Source organism: Zingiber officinale, unplaced genomic scaffold, assembly GCF_018446385.1.
Source record: "Zingiber officinale cultivar Zhangliang unplaced genomic scaffold, Zo_v1.1 ctg58, whole genome shotgun sequence".
NCBI classification, from domain to species: domain Eukaryota; kingdom Viridiplantae; phylum Streptophyta; class Magnoliopsida; order Zingiberales; family Zingiberaceae; genus Zingiber; species Zingiber officinale.
Window position 1 is genome coordinate 19,817 of NW_024589957.1, and position 22,148 is coordinate 41,964.

At 34.8% G+C, this 22,148-nt stretch overlaps 1 protein-coding gene across 1 annotated transcript in view; it reads right to left on the bottom strand.

The window, feature by feature from the left end:
* The window catches only part of LOC122037505 (E3 ubiquitin-protein ligase UPL6), a 33,921-nt gene continuing 11,773 nt past the window's right edge, over positions 1-22,148 (bottom strand). The window contains exons 10-18 of the mRNA XM_042597012.1: positions 11,373-11,440; positions 11,054-11,120; positions 9,519-9,689; positions 9,355-9,444; positions 6,130-6,210; positions 4,581-4,654; positions 982-1,053; positions 814-906; positions 1-547 (exon numbers count right to left, since the gene is read on the bottom strand). Of these exons, the coding sequence (XP_042452946.1) occupies positions 481-547; positions 814-906; positions 982-1,053; positions 4,581-4,654; positions 6,130-6,210; positions 9,355-9,444; positions 9,519-9,689; positions 11,054-11,120; positions 11,373-11,440 (783 nt within the window). The 3' untranslated portion in view covers positions 1-480. The remainder of the gene's footprint in view (positions 548-813; positions 907-981; positions 1,054-4,580; positions 4,655-6,129; positions 6,211-9,354; positions 9,445-9,518; positions 9,690-11,053; positions 11,121-11,372; positions 11,441-22,148) is intronic.

A 22,148-nucleotide genomic window follows, 5' to 3' on the forward strand; every position in this document is an offset into this window, starting at 1 on the left:
TAAAATTAAAATAGCAGAGTACTTATAATTAAAACCTGTTGAATTATTTCCAACCATCCAATAATTATACACAAACTAGAAAGCCCTATGCTACTAACTTCCAGTATGCAGAAATTTACAAGTAGGATGATAGCATCACCAGTACACAAAAAAAAGAAAGGCGTGTACATTTCAATTAACCTCATTTCTAACATTGGGTGACCAGACATCGATTTCAGTATTTACAGATTTGAATATAATCTTTTTTTTCCAATTTGGAAGCTCCCACCGTCTTCCCAAGTATCTACAAGTACCACTGTCTTTGTTTGTCATAGCCTTTTATGGAGCCGCTGTAACACCCTGTGTTCGCTTTCATGATGGAGCCTAGAATCATTCAATCAGGCTTTCGACAACCCAATCATCAGCAAGCATGCGAAGACAAGATAAGCAGGAATCTGCTCTAGCTGTTTTATGTAAACTACGAGTGTCGATGACCAGGAATCAGCTCAAATCAAAACCAGCATCTGCACTTATTGCATAGACTAATTTGGTTCTCATTTGTTCCGTCCTGCAAAACCACATGTATGAAGCCAATAAGATGTGAGAAAAAAAAAGTTGGTAAAAACAGATGCTAACACAAATTGTAAAAGTAGAGAGGTCATCAGGAGATGCAGACCCTTGCAGCTTTGAACTAAAAACTCGACCAAATATAAATTGCAATGTTTGGAATATTCAAGGCTTTTATAAGAAAAAGGTCAAAGAAAGAACACAAGTTACAAGGTTCACTTAAAGAAATGATCCTAGTATTTCTCAGTAGATATGGAGGTAACATACGTTTGATATGGAGGTAACTTCAGTAAATTCATGCATGTGGCAGAAGTTGGTAGGCGGTCAAGATCTTCTTCAGCAACATCAAAAGGAGCAGCCCTATTTTAAGCAAAACACTAACAAAATGTAAGGAGTCAAACAGCATAAACGGAAAAAAAAATTAGTTGAATAAACCTTTGTATGCAGAACTTTGGTTCAAGATACTTGAAACCAAGAAGTGGCCCTCTGGAACAGCCAGTCACAAACCTAAAAATCATGAAGGGTAGATTAGTTGTTGCACGCACCAATCCTTTGGAGGAAGTCAAATTAAGGATGAATCCAATATCCTACAAGCTTATGACACCATGAAAATATAAAGAACTTTAAGAATAACCTCATCAAATGTTGGCATTGTTAGGAAAAAATTGAACTTGTTGGAGATACCAATTTCTTGTTTGCATAGAGATACAAGTTTGACTTGTTCATTAAGTTCAAATTTTAGTAATATCAGGCTTTTAAAAAAATGTTAGTGTTTGGTCAAGCATCAGACTCCAATTTTGATAGGCTTGGAAGCAAAAGGCAAATGCTTGTCTGAGAAACCCGCGTGCTGGCTAAATATAGAGGTTGGGTAACAACAATGATGGGTTCCCACAAGCCTTAAATAATAAAACATCAGAGATTAGAATTCAGGCAATAAAACGGCAAATAAGGTATCTGAAACATTTAAACTATTTTAACATTCTGACAAATCAATATATAGGTTCATTTGCCACCAGATGAAAGAGTGATCCAAAGATCAAAAGCCATGATCTTTTTAGAAGATGAGACAATAAAGATAGGCATAAGACTCAAGAAAGTAACAACAATAGCCTTTTTAGAAGCATGAGCAACTAAGAAAGATACACTTGACAGAGCAAGGTGATAACTTATCACAACCAAGGGACACAAAATAAACAAAGTTATTGCATCCAAAGACCCATGGTGGAAAAGAATAGTCAGTATCACGTAGAAAGAGAACACTGAATGAGCCCTAGCCATGAAGAGTGGCGAAATACATATGATTCATAAGATAACAAATAGAGAGAATACTTCCCAAAACGAAAGGGGTATATACATGTGCAAGAGTAGAATCCAAGCAGCTTTATTGTAGATTTTTCAGTTCTACCATACTATTTTACTAAGGTGTGTGAGGCATAGACTGATGAAGAATGCCATTGCAAGATAGGAATGACATGAAATCTAAGAGAAGTATTACCAAGCATTTCACTGCTAGAATTCTATAGGGATGTCAAACTAATTTTTGATTTCCTATTAAAATAATACAAAATAAAAAAAATATTTCATTAGAAAACACTCATTCGAGTTATAAAATGTTTGAAATGAAAAGTAGGATTGACATGACTTAGACCCAACACATCTAAATGAACCAAAGCAAAAAAAAAGTTGTAGGGCACCTTTATAGAAACTCCTTGGGAAAAGTGACCTAATATGTTGACAAAGTTAGCAAAAAATTGCACTTAAGAGACTGAAGAATAGAAATACTAAGGACCATTTGCTTCTTGAAGAAAAGGATGAGCAAGATGACAATGCAACTCGAGATGATAGTGTAGCCAAAAGAGTTGATGTTCTAGGGAAACAGGACATAATATGTTTACCAAGTTAGTAAAAATCACACATAAGAGACTGAAGTATAGAAATACTAAAGGCCATTTGCTTCAAGTATTAAAGAGAAGGATGACCAAGATGACTGCAACTCAAGATAAGAGTGTAGCCAAAAGATTTAATGATAGCAAAAGCACATTCAGTCAATAAAGTCTATGAGACTCATTTCCTACATCAGTCACCTTGTCAGAAACAAAACAACAATTCAAAGATTAGTAAATTGACTAATGAACAACTAGCTCAATGGAACCTTAGGAACGTATAAGATAGAAGACAAGAGGAGCAAGGGTGAAAGTAAAACATCTCTAATATCGAGTGAGACCCATTGGCTATTGTAACACTAGAAAGATTTCAGGGGATATAAGATTAAAAAAGGGCTGTGTTATCAGAAATATAAGGCCTGAATTTAGGATCTAAGAAGATGACTAAGGTACATGATAAAAAAGTAGTAGTGGGTGAATGAGGTAACTAACCAAGGTGATGCACTAACAGTCATCTGAAGTAGAAAGAGCAAAGACTGCTCTAGTTGTCTGACTGAGTTGACTGAGGAGAGCATTAGGCTAGGATATATTAGTAGAGTTTGAGGCAAAATGACCAGAGGGGAGGGGGAATCCATGAAGAGAATATAATGTATTACTTGAATTTGTAATATCCTCTCGGGAAACCACCTCATTGTCAACCTTCACGATCACCTGATGATCCTCCGAGAGGTGAATCAATTACCAATGCAGATACATCAATCTACCCCAGGATGGAAGAGGATGAAGCAATAGTTGAAGCACATGACATCCATACACATTAGATAGAGGAAAAATAGAAGATTGGCCACATAGGGTTCAAGATCTCACTATCTACAATTCAAGGTGAGTAGCATGGAGAAATATAATGTAGAATAACTTGTTAATGGTGGTCCTACATCTCCTAGACATCAAAAGAGGTCGAAAGGACACATCTAAAGTTGATTGTGATACTTTGGAAACGACTTAGTAGTCATCTCTGTGTCACCATGGTGTATCTAAAAGAGACTATCAATGACATCATAGGCTTGGGAGATATCACCCATATAAAGTCAAAATATATGTGGGTCTTGTAAGAGGAAAGATAGCAGCAAAAGATGTTCAAAAGACTTGGAAGAATCAATTGCCATAAAAGAGCCAATCGTTAGGCACCTATCCGCTCCCACAATGAACAAGTGAACTCATCGATCTTGAAAACTTAATTAGTAAGATGCTCTAGGTGACCTTGATCCACAAACTATATAGGAACGATGAAGATTTGTCCATTATGATGATCACTGACCTTGAAATAGCGAAAATAGTCCCAACAAAAGGAGAAAGGAAAGCAGATGGAAGAAGCGGCAACCAAAAAGGAAATTAAATCTAGAGAATAAAGGCAACATTGTTCAGTTGTAGCCTTACAAGTTGTGAGAGAGCCTCATCTCTTTTTCAGAACAAGGATAGAAGACCACACAGTGCTGCTACAAATGTTGCAATGCGCAGGAAGAGAATAGCGACTAGGCCTAGGCGATGGGTATGAATTGATGGACCTCTTGCAAGAACAAGTAAAAGAACCCTAAGCAAAGTCATTTCATTCTCGAATCACTCCAGGCTCACTGCTTCATAGGGGCAAGCATCATGCAATTAAGGTGCAATGGAGACGTTCACAAGAAAGACGATGAATCAACACTCCACTTCATATGGATGAGATGAAGATGCTAAAGAGAGGTGTTGCACACCTGACTCATGATATCCAACGAATGAGGCACGTGAAGAGAACACTAGCATTGGTTACGCAGTGAAGTGGAAGATTGGGGACTAAGGCTTTATCTAAATCACGAGGGGCATTTTGACCAATATAGCCTAAGCTCGTACACTAAGCATAAATTTTCTGAAAAAAAATTACCTTCGTATAATAACTCTAGATTCTATAAACATAATTTATTTGTTTAGCAGTACTGGTCTCTATTATTTATCAATCATAAACTGAAAACAATAACATCACATGGGAAATTCTTATTGAATTTTAACTGTCTATCAAGTTACTAAACATTCAATAATGGTTGCAATAAACATTCACCATGTTATATTCTTAAAAAATATATCATTAACAGGTATGTAAAATTGAAAACTGACTTGAGGAATTTTTTCTGGTACTCCAAAGAAAAGCTTTTGAGCACTTCCCAGAACATCACAATGACATCATGATCCTGCCAAGAGAACCAACATCAGTTCTACAAAACTAGAAAAGGTTGCGTGATCAAATCAAAAGCCAAAAAGAGAGGGGGAAAACTCCTCAACAACATCATGATTTCGTCAAACTTTTGCAAGTGTTTGGCTATATACAAATAAGCTAATTCAAATAAATTATTGTGCAGATGTAGAGAATTTAGTCATAGCACTTAAGGTACCGGAAAAAGCAACCATAGGTTCTATGTATTAGCATGGACCAATGGCGTAGCACAAGCCCTCACATAGAGGGAATTCACATGGAAAATTGAAAAAGGAATTTTATTAGTCAAGTGCTTATAAATACATAAGATAACAACACTTTTATAGACTCAACTCTTACCATAAATTTAGAAACAAACTAACACAAATAATTCCTTCCAAAACATAAGATATTATCCAAAACGAGTACAACTAAAATTTAATTATAATTTGAAATCTCAATTAATTTGCATCGTCCTCCCCTACCAAGAAGCATTCATCCTATTGGATAGAGAGATAAGACTTTCCAAATCACCCTTTGTGGCACTAAACATAGTGCAAAGTGGAGGTGCCTTTGTAGAAGATGGGTTGAATGGGCATTACATAGTATGGGAGAGAAAAAGCACATTTCTTCAAGCGCAATGGACATAATGTTAGTCAAGGCTAATGAAGCTGAGTCCAAAACCCAAGCCGCCAACAACAAAGTTGTCCAATCTCTAAGACATCCCCTTCACCTTCTCAGACAAATCCCAATTTGAGAAAGAAAAGGAGTAATGAGTTATAATAGGCTTGCCCAGAACCTTATAGTCAAGTACAGTGCCTCTCTTGTTAGTCATCCTCCAAAGGTCAAGAAGGTTCTAAGTGAGTTCCAAGACATAATTACAAAAAAAATTCCAGAAGACTTGATGAGTATCCACCTATGTGCATAATTCAGCACAGAATATGTTTTGAGGTCTTAATTGAATAATTTTCACTACTATAACATGAACTACTTGGATCATGTTGAATTAAATAGGCAAGTCAAGAAATTCTTAAAGCTTCATTTAGTGACAAATAAAAAGATTATTTGGGAGTGTGCATTATTAGTCGTGTCATCAACAAAATTGTTGTTAAGTTTAGATCTCTCACACCTAAACTTGAAGACATACTCAATTTGATAGCAGAAGCCTGATGGCTCCCTAACATTGACTTGCATAGTGGGTACCATGAAATTGAAATCAATATTAGCAATGAGTGAAACACGATTTTTAAGATGGGATGGATGGATAGATTTACAGCCATTAAAATCCTCCTGAAACATAAGATACCAATTCTAAAATAGAATACTATCAAAATTCAATAACAAATTGAAATTTGAGATCCCAATTAATTTGCATCAATTAGCATTCAACAAAGAAGGCAAGCAAGTATTTCAACAACAAAAAAAATTGAGAATAATTGACATGTAACAAGAAACAAATTGCCCAAAACATACATGATGGTAGCCACCAGCATAATGAGTGTTTGAACGCAGATCATCCACATCCATACTGTCAAGTGACCCTGATATAAGAAGCTGGAAGAAAACACCAGAGTAAATGAAGAGGTGTTGCTTCATAAACAAAACAAAATATACAATAATGTAATGCTGGTAAACACAATTAATTCTTGGTCTATACATATGATTTAATGTGGTTTAGTCGATGCAACAAATCAGTTATGCGTACTCTGACCCACGTATCTCATAAAGAGAATGAAGAAAAATAAAGAGAGGAAATGCATATCTTAAAATTAGTCACTCTGATAAAGCTAGAAGTTTCCTATCACATAGCCAAGAAGAGCTCACGTTAATTGAATTTCTTTGGGAATAAACTTGAGATTTAGAACAATCACCATAAATTGAAAGCAGTCATATGATAGCTAACATTTAAAATCATAATCAGGGAAAATTGAACAATCATTTCAATTAAGATTTATCAATGAGTTGATATAGTTGTTTGAGTCGAATAAGAATGCATCTACCTGTGACTACATCAAACCCATAAAATTGTAACTCAAAATATCCAAATTTCACTTTGCCCTAACATGTCCCTCCTTTTTGCAAAATGACCATAATTTATTATTGTTGGATTATCAGCAGAAGATCCCTTGGAGGATTGATAAGAGATACCTGATTAAGAGAATTGCAAGTTGTTGTTTGTTACCTACTGTAAAAGTTATTTGCCCATAGAGGCAAGGATTCAGACTCTGCAATGGGGCTTCCGCATCGAGCTTGTTATAATATCAGAAATTTATAATTATGATTTCTTAGGATTTTAGCAGTTGCATTGAGGGTTAAATCAATTTTAGTTAGGACTGATTTGATACCATTGGAATTGAAGAAAGTTCAATTCAAATATCATTGGTTGTTTTGGGGTTGTGGTTAAGAGTGTTATATCCATATTAAGTTGCATTAGAATTGGGCTTGGCTAGAATTAGATTGATTGTGTGAGGGTCCATAGCAAAGATTAATTGTTTGGTTAGATTGAGTCTTTGATTGGGTTATTGTTGGAGTTTATTAGTGAACTAAGAGATCAACATTAATTTGGCTCAAGTCGAGTACAATTTGGATTCTAAATAAGTGTTTTACGATGGAATCAATAATGAACTGGTTCAGTGAGAGTTGTGGTTCCCTTGTTGGTAAAAGTTTTAAACTTTTATTTGGAGGAATATTAGAAGTATTTTATTTATTTTCTTTATTCGCCCTAGACATACTATGAAGCATATGAGTTAAGGTGCAAGTCAGGTAATTTGGGATATGTAGGTGAATCAGATTGCTAAAAAAAATGAAACAAGGAGCTGAAGCCTTCAAAAGGTTCTAACTAGCACGATGCATTCTTGACAGCCAAACAACCTCCTTGTTTTATTCCAAGCTACAGAAGAATTTGGCCAGTTGACGTATTGGAAAAGCAAAAAATAAATAAATTATAGCATAAAGCAAGTGCAGAAGCAGAGATCAGAACCATTTATGAGTTTTTGATCAGATTGCATAGACTAGCGAAACACTTAGCATTGCCACATGTTTCTCCAACAATACTTTATATTAACAGAAAGCATTATAAGGATTTTGAAGCTTTATAAAGGTGATTGAGGAAGGTGACTAAAATCTTGCTTATATTCCTATAGGAAGTCAGGAACCTTTGAATTATAGATAACTATTCACCAGATTGAGGGGGAATTTTGGAGGATTGGCAGAAGAACCTTGGAGGATCAACCCAAACCCCTTGATTCAGGGGATTTTAATTTGTTGTTATTTTTAGTTATATGTTACTTACTATAAAATTTGTTACCTGTAATATTCTTCCAATTATGGGATTTCACTTTAGTTTCTAGATTCTTTCTATTTCTTATTTTCCCTATTTTAGGACAATTATTTTTTTTTAATATGATGGAATAAGTCACCAATTATTTTGCTAGATTTTTCCTTGTTTCAATTGTCTAAAGGCTTCTAGATTATTTTTAAAAAATCCATGGCAAATGTCAAGTTCCACTGACCAACTTTATGAGAACTAGATTTTACCTTTTTTGCATAGACTCGTGACCTTGTCTAGAGATTTTGAAGTATGTCAAGGCATTGTACAAAGGTAAACAATAGGGAACAATTTGTTAATATAAGTAAACTTAAGCAAATTAAAGTGGCATATTGATAGTATTAAACTCCAAAGGGAGCATTTTGCAGTTAAAACCAAGAGTATTATGAGAATAATGAGACTCAATGATGTTTTAGAAAGGAATAAACTTCAACGAGAAAAATTGAATTTTCCCAAATAATTAAAATCAATCTGAGAATAGACATCTCTTTTTCAGGGACCCAATTAATAATAAATGATTCATTGCTCGGCTGTAATATTACAGCAAATAGTATTGATTTAACAGGTGTTACTATTGTGTAATGAACATCATTATGGAACTTGTGAACCTATCTACATTCTTAAATACATAGGAAAGAAGAAATATAAATTTGCAAGTATAACTATGAAATTGAATACTCTTTGGTATTAATCTGGATCTGTACTGCCTTTGTGCTACATCGTACTGGCACTAGGTATAGATCAAGTACAATCAAACCAGTCCAACCAAGTTTTAGATATAATTGAGTGAATAAGAATTATATTTGAACCCAAATGAGTTCAAATTAAGGCTCAAGTATTATTTGAGTTGTTTGCGATCACCGAGAGCCAAAATCAAATCCAACTTGCCTCTAGCCCTTGGTAGTTAAACCTGTCTTACTCATCAACCGCCTTGTGAAATCAATTTCACTCAATACAAGTAAAAATTGAAGGCTATTATTATCCGGTAAAAAACATGATTCGTATCAGACAATATAGACTCGGTGACAACATGGTTTCATTTTGGTCAACAAGCAGAATGCGTTTCGTCAATTTTGACGGGTAAGGAATGTGGTTTGAAATCATGCCTTTCTTGCAATGGTAGTGGTGATGAAATCCTAAGTAAAATAAAACCATTTCTGTTCTATAATTAATTGAGCAATTATGATGATGATGTGGCAAAAATGGGTAAACAAATGACAAAATACATAAAAGAGATTAGTGAATTAGCAAAGACTCCGAAAGAAACAAGATGTTGTCTGCATCAACTTTTCAATTCCATACCCTTTCAATGCTATGCCACTGATATAAACAGCATGGTCAATGTGTCAAAAAACTAAAATGCACTTTACCTGAATTTCATGCTCGTTGAACATTTCAATCCATTCTTTCTGGATAAGCTGTTGAAATCCTCGTAAAAAGTGTAAACTTTGAATGCGAATCTGCACGTTTAAAAGGACAAATAGGTATGTAGAAGCCTTAATAACAAAAAAGAAAAAGAAAAAGGAGTGCAAACCTGATAATTCAAGCGATAATTCGCAACAAGATGAATGAAAGAGATCACATTGTCATTCGTAACGCGCATATCTTTTCCACCAGGAATTAGTTCCTCTTCTGTTTGTTCTCCATATTCATTTTTTACAACAACAAAATACAGTTCCAGTTCCGACACATCACCTTTGTAATGCTGCAGTATAGCAAAAATGCCCAAATACAAATGGCACGTCAGGGAAGGAAGATAGGCTACAGTTTGGACAAATAATTTAGGCATGAAATGTTGTTGGACACTTCAATTTAGGAAAAGCATACACTATGCTTTACAAGCTGAGTAAAATCAAGCTGAAAAGGTAAAAACTAGTGTGCAAATAGCACTTACAATTTCTGAAGACAAACTTCACACTGCTAATCTCATTAATACTTCAAGTTCAAGATGTTTAAATATGTTATCAAGTGACTCACAATAATATCAGATTAGGAATAAATCTAAAATTAGAAAGACTGAAGAAAGATTGAAGAAGACCAGATGATGGAATAATATTGAAGTTTACTTTGTCCGCAAACATAGACAGATACTACGCACAGATGATATAACTGTAAATGAATGTAGAGTGAAGAGAACAAAAAGTAAAATAATTGGTGGAACAGAAAAGAAATACATTGTCCTTAGATGTAATCCAAATCAGTCATGCATCAACATTTTCCTTTCCAGATGCTTAACCATACATCAATTTCTCTTTTAAAAAACTTGGAAAAGTTTCAACAGATGCTAGACTGATATAAACGAATTAAGTTCACTTGGCATACAAATACAGAACAAACATGAGATTCAGCAAGCAACCAAATATAAGATAATCACAGCTAACACCAATTTATCAGTAAGCACAAATCGTATTTACTTGTGCAAATAATTTTACCTATTGTTTTCTATGATCTAATTTAGAAGTGATTCTGATGAAAAATGGCATGATTTCAGGATTGAAACCCTTGATTCCAACTTCTACAAATTCATCGTGATACCAACCATATGGCTAAATTCCAATGCTAAACTGAAATGATGGGAACCTAAAATGACGTAATGAGAATGGCTCGTAATTAAACAAGAGTTCAGTGAGATTATTAAGAAATAATAAAAAATGAATTTTCATTTTTATATATATTCCTAATTTTCACGAGTGCCCTGTATTTGCCAATACATTTATTTGGGTTACATTAGAAAGAGAGATTCCACTTGAGAGGATCCCCTAATCCATTTATACCTAAGTCAGAATTTGAAAACACAATTGAAGATACAACAATATTATGGTTCTAAGTGTTAGACAATAGGTACAAGATATTTGACAGTTAATTATATTGTTCAATATCCTTTCTTTCTGCTACCCATTATAGACTCTATAACATAAAAAGGTATTTTGCATCACCAACTAAAAGATTGGGAAGGAATACCAAACCCTAGAAGAGTCATCAAATAAAGTATAGTCCATATTTTATTGAAGTTGTGAGGATTAGAGACAAAATTTAACATTGTAAAAACACCAAGAGTAGGGCTTTCACCTTTAAGAAGAGAAGGTGGCGATACAGCTCTGGATCTAGTGAAGGCAAATCATGCAAAAAGTTGCTCCTAATTGCCAAGAAATGAAACATGATCAATCAAGAAATAAGATAGTCAACCGTGAAATAAAAATATGCACTGAAATCCTTCAAAAAAAGCCATCAATAAACAAGAAACTCATTAATATTTATTTAAATGCTTCAATGTAAAAGAAATCTCCAAGAAGAAAAACACTATTTAACTACTACTTGAGGAAAATATTTTGACTGGTAATTTTGGAGAAAGCTAGTAGAACAAAAGTAGAGGACCAGGAGAACTCACTTCTCTTTCAATTTGCTAAGGAAGAATGTTGCAAATGGTATGTCCACAAGGATACCCTCATACATCGCCTGCAAAAGATGATGTAGGACTTAAATAAAAGAGCCATGTTCCAACTTTTATCAAGTATGATAGAAGAAAATTTAAAAAAAAATGAAATAAATGAACCTAATAAACCATAACATAACAAACTTGTAGTTGACCACAAAGCATGGATTGACTTCTTGAGTCATATCGCCTGGCACAGTTAAGATTAAACATTACGTTGAAGTTGCAAAACACAACACTGAATGACACGAGGAATTTACCTTAAGGTGTTAACTGTGCCATGATGTATTGATCTAGGGATTTCAAACTCTATTACCGCTAATACCATCAATACTGCTAATACTGCCAATCCAGAAGTTAAACATGCCGGAGTCTTTATATACCAATTAGGAGCATAACCAAGTAATAGTTATAACTAGCTTCTAAAATTTCAAGTTGTGCCGATAAAGACATGTAAAACTTTTTGCTCCACCAAACACCCGACATGCGAGATTATCAATACGTCAAGACAGTGAGCGGTCGCAAGTGTGACTTTCTTTATTGGCACACCGTTCATGCTCTCTCTTCCATATCACAGTGCCACCTATGCATCATTAGTCCTCCACGGTGCCACGAGTCATGACCCAAGCTCAATGTTGGCTCCTTTGTGTCGAACTTTTCTCCTCATCAAAGTCAAAACCCTAGCAGCCTAGCTTTTTCCTCCAATGCAAACAAGCTTCCTCCTCAAGGTAAACTCATCTCCTACTCCTTTTCCTCTTCCTCTAACACTGGCATTCTTGCTCCCCCCTTCCTCCTCTAATAATAAAGCCCCCTTCTCCTTCGGCATCAATGTCGGCACCTACTCTTCTCCCTCTCTCTCTTTGACAATGCCACCCATTTCTCGTCCTTTGGCACACCTTCGTCTTCCATACCAGCACTGGCAGCATTGCCTTGATTTGAAAGGGACTGAAACCTACATCAACTTGAGATTTCAATCCAAACAATGCTATTATGTTATAACTATTATGTTGTTATAATTTTTTATTATCTTATATCAGTTTATTAGAGTTATATAATATATTACAGGAATAAGTATAATATATAATTGCAGTTATATTATATAGTATTTATAAACTTATAAATAAATCAATTACAAATTTCAAAAAAAATTATTTTTCAATATATATATATATATATATATATATATATATATATATATATATATATATATATATATATATATATATATATATATATAACTCTGTCAATGACGAATACTCTGTCATGGTCAATCCCAAACCTGAATAAAGGAAGATGGTTGCATTTGATTGTCATGTAGCATTAAAATATAAGCAAATATTATATATGAATTTACCAAACTATTGTGTTAATGCTAAGTTAATTGGGCAGAAAGAATGCATTGCAGGATCCGCTACAACACCTTGGCAAAGATCGCTACATCTTCCAAGAACTTAGGTGTAGTGTGATAAGTGTGAAGTATATAGGGTTTTCATTATATTTTCATGCTACATTCGAGCTACTTTTGCATGAATGATTCGTGATATCTTGATTTTATGCTTCGTTTTCATGTTTTATTACTCCAAGACACTGCTTTCGTGTATTTTGGTAGACAGGAGCGAAGGTTGGAGCGAAACAGAGAGCAACGGTGATCAAGGGTAGAAGCCCTGCTCTGCCACGAGCGACCGTGCCACTCTCCACGGCCCGTGCCAGACTCTGCATCCTTGCGACGATCCGCCCGTGCCTAGCGACATGGGCCGTGCCACATTCGGCTACCTCACCACGGGCGATTGTGCCCAATGGCACGAGTCGTTCCACGTTCGGTCGCCTCGCCATGGGCGCCCGTGCCCAGTGGCACAAGCCATAGCCTACAAGATATGCTCCTCAACACCCGACACGGGCGCTCATGCCCAGCGGCATGGTCTGTGTCAGGCAACCGTCTTCATCGCCTATATAAAGGGACTCGCTCGATTGGACGAGAGGGCTTCGCCCTCCTCTTTAGGAGAGGATTTCCCCCTCTAAGGGAAACCCTAAAGCACTCATTTTTATCACTCCGGTGATCCGTCCACCTTCGACGCAAGGGAACGAAAGACATCGAAAATCTTCTCCTGAGCATTTCTCTATCTCTAATCTCTGTTTTAATATATATGAATGTTTTTATTAGTGTTTTTGATTTGTAATTTCCTTGCAATGGAATAGTTTTCTTGATTCTAGTATGTAGAGAGTAGCCCTTTTTCATATGTGAACATCTTTTCGTTTAATCTATATATTTGCATGTTTCTTGTTTAATGAAATGTGTTTATAGTCGGGATCTACCTTATTAACATGATCTCAATGCCAAAAGCATAAGATTCGTATCCCACGAGGGTTTGGGAATGAACTGAAAGGAGAATCCAACCCTCCGATCCGTAGAAAATCGAGACGCTGAGAGTTGGATACAAAAGTGCAACCCGGTATGACGCGAGGAACCTAGGCTGTCATAGAGCTTAATGGATCAAACCTAATTCGTTGTCACGTAGTAGGAAACGTGGTTAATTAAAGGTCGAGGGATCTTGTGACAAGTCCCCCTAGGTTTCGATCACTAGTTATGATTCTTCCGACAATGATTAGGGTTGATACGCAGTTGTAGAAGCAAAAGTTCACATCGGATGTCATAGGATGGTCTATCTACATAAATACCCATTGAAGATAGGAAACCAAACACAGATTAGGTGTTTACGATCAATTGGGTGAAATCTCTTGATTTCTCTGCTTTCTGATCTAGATCTCTCTGTCTTCCTTCTACGATCTCTCTGCCTTCTGATTTATATCACTCTATCTTCCTTCTGTGATCTCTCTACCTTCTGATCTAGATCACTCACTAATTCCTACTTTAATCACATTGCCTTCTCTCCATGATCATCTCTGTCTTCTCATTGGGATCTTACTGTCTTCTCTCTATGATCTCACTGATTTCTGCTCTAATTTCTCTACCTTCTTGCTGTGATCTTCTCTGCATCTCTCTCTCTCTCTCTCTCTCTCTCTCTCTCTCAACTCTAACTTCCTTCCCTGTCCTAGTGACACACAAATCCTTGATGGTCTAAATAATCTATTTTGCAATTTTGACTAGTACTTGATTCATAATCCTCGTGGGATCAATATCTTTTATTACTTGACATCTCCGTACACGGCCACACATCATAGTGTTAAATATGTAAGAATTCTCACATCCTAAGTTGGATAAGAACAAACATTATAAAAATATTAGTTGTATTAGTTTTGAAACATGGAACGTAGAAATGTTCATTGGCAAAACAATGAAAGTATAATTATAAGAATTAATATTTTGTGTTTACAAGAGACAAAATAGATAGAGGAGAAAGTAAAGATGATAGAGAACTTGGGTTTAAGTTATGGTACACTGGAAAGTGAAACAAGAAATGGGGTAGATATGGTTGCAGGAAGTTCGTCAAATGACTTACAAGTAGCTAGGAAGAGAGCTCAAGATAGTGATAACAAAAGAAACTATTAGGATTTGGGTAGGCCTAGATTAAATAGTATAAAAAAATCCGACAAACGAGATCATTTTAAAAGGAAATATAAATGGGCATGTAGCAGTAAAAAAAAGCAATATGTTAGAGTGTATAGGGGATATGATTTTAGAACAAGAAATGAAGAAGGAAAAGTCATATTGAATTTCATGATAGAATCTATAATAATAGCTAATGTGTTTTACAAGAAGAGAGAAAATCAATTTTCAACTAAGTTCAAAAGTAGAAATAATAAATTGCAAATTGACTTTCTTATTAACAAGTAGAGGAATAAAAAATTATAAAGTTTGTAAGGTCATCTCTAGAGAAAATTTAAGCATTCAATATAGGTTAATAGTATTGGATATGTGCCTCAAGCATAGTACAGTAGAAAGAAAATGTACATGTACATGGGTCATAGGATTAAGTGATGGAATTTAAAAAATGGAAAACAAAGTATCTGAGAGAGTAGGAGCAGAAATATTAGGAGAAATACACAATGACTCGAATACAAGTACGATGTCAAACTTGAAAACAGTGGCCAAGAGCATACTAAGTGAGACAAGCAAGACATTACCAGATAAAGAATCTTAGTAATGGAATGAGACCATACAAGAGAAATTGAAAAATAAAATAAAATGAATAGCCTATAACTTAGTGTAAACTTGTAAACATGAAGAAAGCTAAAAATAACATGTAATACCTAAGGAGGAGGTAGAAAAAGAAATGAGTGAAGCCAAGAATGAAGTTTTCCAACGTTTGTACCAATAGCTTGATACAATAGAAGGTGAAAGGAGCATCTATAGAATAGCTAAAGCGAGAAAGCAGAAAATAAGAGATCTTACCCAAATGAGAAGCACTAATGATGAATTCAATAGTATACTAGTGAAGGATGAGGAAATAAAGAAGCAATGAAGAAATACTTTACTTCTCTAGACACTTTTACGACTCTAATGGAATATGTCCAATTGCTTTGTCATTTTTATTAAAAATGAAAAAATGCATGATTAGTGGAGGGAAGTATTTTAATTCCCTATATAAAAACAAAGGAGACATGCAAAATTATATGAATTGTAAGGGCATTAAGCTAATGAGTCATATCATGAAACTTTTAAAAATAATAGAAAAAAATTAATGAGACCAAGGTGAAAATCAATTTAGATTTATGTCTAAAAGGTTCATGATAGAAGCTATTCGTTTTCCTATACAATTAATTAAATAATATCGAGAAAAGAAGCAAGATTTACACATGTTATTTATTGACCTACAAAAAGCTTATGGCAGAGTCTTGATAAATATTATATGGAGACTTTTATATGTTAACACAAATGATTTTTTTAATTAGTATGGACTTATATTCGAAACTAAATAAGTAGTGAAGTTGTATCACGACACACTATAGTATCAAAATAGTATCATCCTAATTAAAGCTTGAAAGTCTAACATAGATTGAGATTTCTAACCTTAGGATTTTGTGGAATGGGAGGGGATGCTTATCCTTTACTCTCATAGCATTATTCCCTCTACTCTATATTCATGTATCCAAACAAGTTCTAAAGCCGGTAAAACTATACCAATAAGGATTGGGAGCATTGACAGTGATATGATTGCATAGTGGTGGCAACTTTGTAATGGTGAGGAAGGTCAAACATGGATCATGAGGTCAAAGACACGACCAACACTAAAGAGAGGGAAGAGGCCATTTTGATTGTATCATTGACAAGTCATGGAGACAAGTTGACTGACAAAAACATATACTAACAAGCCAATGCCACAAGATGCATAGAAGTCAGGAAATGATTTAGGCACTAATAGACTAATAAGAAACGGGAGACTATTTATTTTAAAAAATTTGAAGTCTTGGGTTGAAATAGCCAATTAATTCTCAAAGTTTTGAAGATACATCTCACATTAAGCCCAATCAAAATGTGTATTGATATTCAAACGTATCAAATAATTGTTCCCTCATATTCTTATTTTCAGAATTTCAACTGAAAGCTATGTTACTTAAACTCAGGTACAAGTATCCAAGATGAACAAGGGTGATTAATAAGAGTAAATGAAGAGTCCAACAATCAAAACCAAAACCAAAAGTGACTCCAACATATTTCTTACATATATACATATACACACGTGAAATCAAACATAAACTAGATAAATTGAGTCATCTAGTCACAAAAGATACTTGTCCACATTAAAACAATAAACTAGTTTGATTTGGTTGGTTAATGAAAAATTAGATCAATATGTACGCAAAAAAATGTGATACGGACAGTCACAAATTTGCATATGCATAGGTATGTGATAGCTCAGGTTGTTTTCTAAGACAATGGGCATAGTGTTTTTCAGACCTAATGTTGTCTTCATCCTATGGCCACAGATGAACATCCATCCCCTTGCAAATGTAGTTGTTAGCACAAAAGCAGCATCACAAACCTTCTTATCTTATATAAGGGAACTAGAGTATTTACCCGAGGTGTTTTTTTATTTTCAATATCATGTTAAATAATTTTATAAGTCATTCAACACTTTATTTTCTTAGGCACTTCCATACCTCTATCGGAATATCATCTTGTCCAACGACTTTTCCATTGTGCATCTCATTTAAAGTTTGTTCTACTTTTAAAGTTTGAATTATAGATAAAAATTTAAATTTTTATACTCATTTGACCTACTTAAATTACCTAAGTTAAATCAGTCACCTAAACATTCATTAAAAAGTTGATGAAAATACATTTTCCACTGTTCTTTTAATTCTCCATCATTTATTAGTACCCTATTGCATTCATCTTTAATACATTTTATTTTGATAAGATCTCTTATCTTCCTTTCTCTGACTTTAGTTATTCTATAAATATCTTTTTCCCCTTTTTTTTACCTAATTTCCGAAATAATTATTCAAAAATTTCATTCTTGGCTTAATTCATTACTTTTTTTATCCTAATACAAATATAGATGGGATATCTCAATTAAATTGGCTCAGTGTCATAAAAATGGTGTAATGATTTGAATTCAGAAGTTAATGGAGGATTAGATCCATGTAATTGACCACAAAAATTGGAACCAGCACGATTTGATAATAAAATAGAAGATAGATGCAAATTCCATAAAGGGAGATTATATAAACTTAAATTAGGTAATGATTTTTTATTTTGATTGGTTGATATTTTCTTTTTAATACAAAGCCACCTATGGTGACAAAACTATGACAAAATGACATTAACAAAATATACAATCATCAACAGACATATACTAACAATGAACCATGTTTGGAAAAATAAGTCTAACGGACAAGTTTAATCAGGATCAACATTGGCCAATCAGATTTTAAGCAAGGCCTTGATGCAGGTCCCTTGCGGCCGGCTAGAGAGGGATGAATAGCCTGCACAATAAATTCAAACAAAACACCTTCCTCAAAACTTATAGCTTGATTAAAATAAACACTTGCATAAACAATTAAAAACTAATTAAAAGGAAGAGGCACATAAAAAGTTACTTGGTTTGCAATCAACAAATTGCTAATCCACGGAAATTAAAGCTCATTAAAAATCTCCTTTGGGCGAACTAGCATCTTACAGCAGTCAAAGCTTACAATTACAAAGCTAAACTCAAATGGAATCATTTTCAAGTGTTGTATTTAGCTTCTTGGATCAACTCCACCCATGATGACCGGTCATGGCCGGTCCCAAGCCCGGATAAAGGAAGAGGGTTGCGTTAGGTTGTCAGCCAGCATCAAACTATGGCAAATATTCAATAAATGAATCCATTAAACTATTGTGCTAATGCTAGGTTGTTCCCTGGAAGGAACGCGTTGCAGGGTCCGACTGTAACGTCTCGGTAAGGACCGCTACATCTCCAGAACTCGGGTGTAGTGATAAATATGCAAGAATTCGCATTACAGGGTCCGATTGTAACGTCTCAGCAATGACCGCTACATCTCCATAAGAACTTGGGTATTGTGTTAAATAGGCAAGAGTTCTCACAGCATAGGTTAAATAAGAACAAATATGATAGGAAAACTAATAATCTAAGATTTGAAACATGGAATATAGGAACTCTCACTGGTAAATCAATGTAGGTAGTAGATATGATGATTAAGAGAAAAATTAGTATTTTATGTGTACAAGAGACAAAATGGACAGGTGAGAAGGCAAAGATGATAGAGAACTCGAGTTTTAAGTTATGGTATACTGGAAAGAGTAAAGCAAGAAATGGAGTGGGTATCATTGTAGATAGTTTGTTAAAGGATGAAGTTGTAGGAGCAGTTAGAAAAGGGGATAGAATTATAGCCCTTAAGATAGCAGTGGCGAAAGAAACTATGAACATAATTAGCGTATATGCACCACAAAGTAGGATTAGATGAAGCTACCAAATCAAGATTTTGGGAGGACTTAGATGAAATATTACAAAATATTCCACCAAATGAAATGATTTTAATAAGAGGTGATCAAAATGAGCATGTCGGAGTGAAAAATGAGTAATATGAGAGAGTACATGGGAGTTATGGGTTTGGAACGAGGAATGAGGAATGGAAAACTATATTAAATTTTGCGATAGCATATGACCTTATATTAGCTAATACGTTTTTTAAGAAAAGAGAAGAACACTTAGTGTAACGAAGTTATAAATTACTACGACTAGTTAAAGAAGGATAGAAAGATTTGTAAAGATTGCAAAGTCATCCCTGGAGAAAGCTTAACTATCCAACATAGGGTAGTAATGTTGGATATACGCCTCAAACAAGTATCAATAGAAAAAAAATATATAAAATTCCAAGAATTAAGTGGTGGAAGTTAAAGGATGGGAAACAAAATATATTTTAGGAGAAGGTAGAAATACAAGCATTAAGTGATATATACGATGACTCTAATATAACATGGGATAAGATGGTATCAAAATTGAAAATAGTAGCTAAGAGTGTACTCGGTGAGTTAAAGGGGCATGCACCACTAAGTAAAGAATCTTGGTGGTGGAATGAGAAAGTACAAGAGAAAGTGAAGGAAAAACGAATAGCTTATAAGGAATTATATATTTGCAAGAACGAGGAAAACTTAAAAAAATATACAATAGCCAAGAAAAAAGCTAAGAAAGTAGTGAGTGAAGCAAAAAATGAAACTTATATCAAAAAATCGATACAAAAGAAAGGAAAAAACATTTATAGAATAGCTAAAATGAGAGAGGAGAAGACGAGATCTTACCCAAATAAAATGTATTAAAGACGAATGTAATGTGGTATTAGTAAATGATGGGAAAATAAAAAAGCGGTGGAAGGAGTATTTTCATTAACTTTTAATGAAGGTTTAGTGACCAACTTAACTTAGGTAATTTAATTAGTTCAGAGGAGTATAGAAATTTAAATTTTTATCGTAGAATTCAAATCTCAAAAGTAAACCAAACTTTAAATGAGATATAAACGGAAAAGTGGTTGGACCGGATGATATTCTGATACAAGTATGAATATGTATAAAGAAGTCGGATATTGAATGACTTACAAAGTTATTCAATTTGATATTGAAAATGGAGAAAATGTATGATCAGTGGAGCACTTTTTCTTTTCATTTCGATATTGCACAATGCATGTTTTATGTTGTTTTGCAGTATGATTGTGGCATTATAGTTTAGCCTTGAATGATGATATAAGGGCTAATAGAAGATATCTATAAACTAGGCTTGGTTAGCTACTATTAACATAGCCTTATGCTTTTTGAGTGAGTGGTTAAGCCTGATAACTTAATATAACTTAGTAAGTCAATTCTCTTATCTAAGCAAATTATAGCACTTGAGATAAGAATGGACCACAATTTAAAGTATTGACCTATTCCAAAGTATTGGTTTGTGACAAAATAGTATGATTTCATTAATATGTTGTGTTGTCACTCGATATGCGTTAGTATACTTTTAAGTATATCAAGATCAATTTGGTTGAGTTTGAATCCTATAATTATCTTTTATTTACCAAATAGAAATGGATATCAAATTAGAGCATTAGTTCTTACAACATTCTTATGGGACAAATCCTATTATCTTTCAAGATTCAAATTAAATAATACATCTATAAATATATATTGGTTAAGAAAGTTGGACCTGTTTTTAGCAACAAGAACGAAATAATCATGCAAGAGGAGACTTAATGAGTCAGGCTCAACTAGAGATTTTAACATTATAGGATCATTTTACAAACGATTGTGGATCGAGAGAGATGTCTATATAGAATACAAGATAGTGAACAGGGGAGCTCATATGTGACCGTAAAGTACCTCTTAAACTTAAAGGTAAGTTCTATAAAACCGCATTTAGACCTTATGTTATTTGAATGATTCAGTGACCAAGATGAGAATTGCAGAGATGAGGATGTTAAGGTGGATGTGTGGACATACGAAGATGGACAAAATAAGAAATGAGAGCATTAAAGAGAAAGTCGGAGTTGCATCTATTGAGGACAAACTCCGAGAGACATGTTTAAGATGGTACGGACATTTACTTAGATGACCAATAAATGCTCCAGTTAGGCGATGTGAAACTATGATAAACACGCATATCAAACGAGGAAGACCAAAAAAGACTTGGTTAGCAACAATAAAACAAGATAAAATTTATTTAAATATAGATGATGATATAATAGGAGATAGAGCTCAATGGTGTAAAAGGATTCATACAGCCGACCCCACCTAGTGGGAAAAGCCTTGGTTGTTGTTGTTGTTGTATTTAGCTTCTTGGATTAGGGCAGTATTTATAATCCTGATCGGGGTACCTGGAAGAACCTGGAGGGGGATAAAATTTTATCTCCGTCGCAACGGATCACGACAGCTGACTTTGTGATAAACTTTCTAGTCCGGGCGCCTGGACCGGCTCCCAGCGCCCGGATCTGCTTGAACTCGATCCGCATTCCAGGACGCCTTCGGGGACGCCCTCAACACTCGAGGTGGTCCAGGCGCCCTGACCAGATTCAGGAGCCCGGAGTCCGAGCACTTGGAATTGCTCTAGGCACCCGGACCACAGTCAACATCCAGTTGACTTTTCGCCCGGATCTTCCGCTCCAGCTCTGCTCATTTGGGTGATTTCGGCCATCCGGAATAAGGCTCACCCAAATTCATTTTCTGGCTTTCTCGAGCAACCTTCTGCTCCGACTTCTCATCCCTTGAAACCACCGCGCACTTCCTTCTCGTCCGTCGACATATTCTTCCGCAGTACCTCGTCCCTCGGACGCACCGAGCCCGTCAACTCT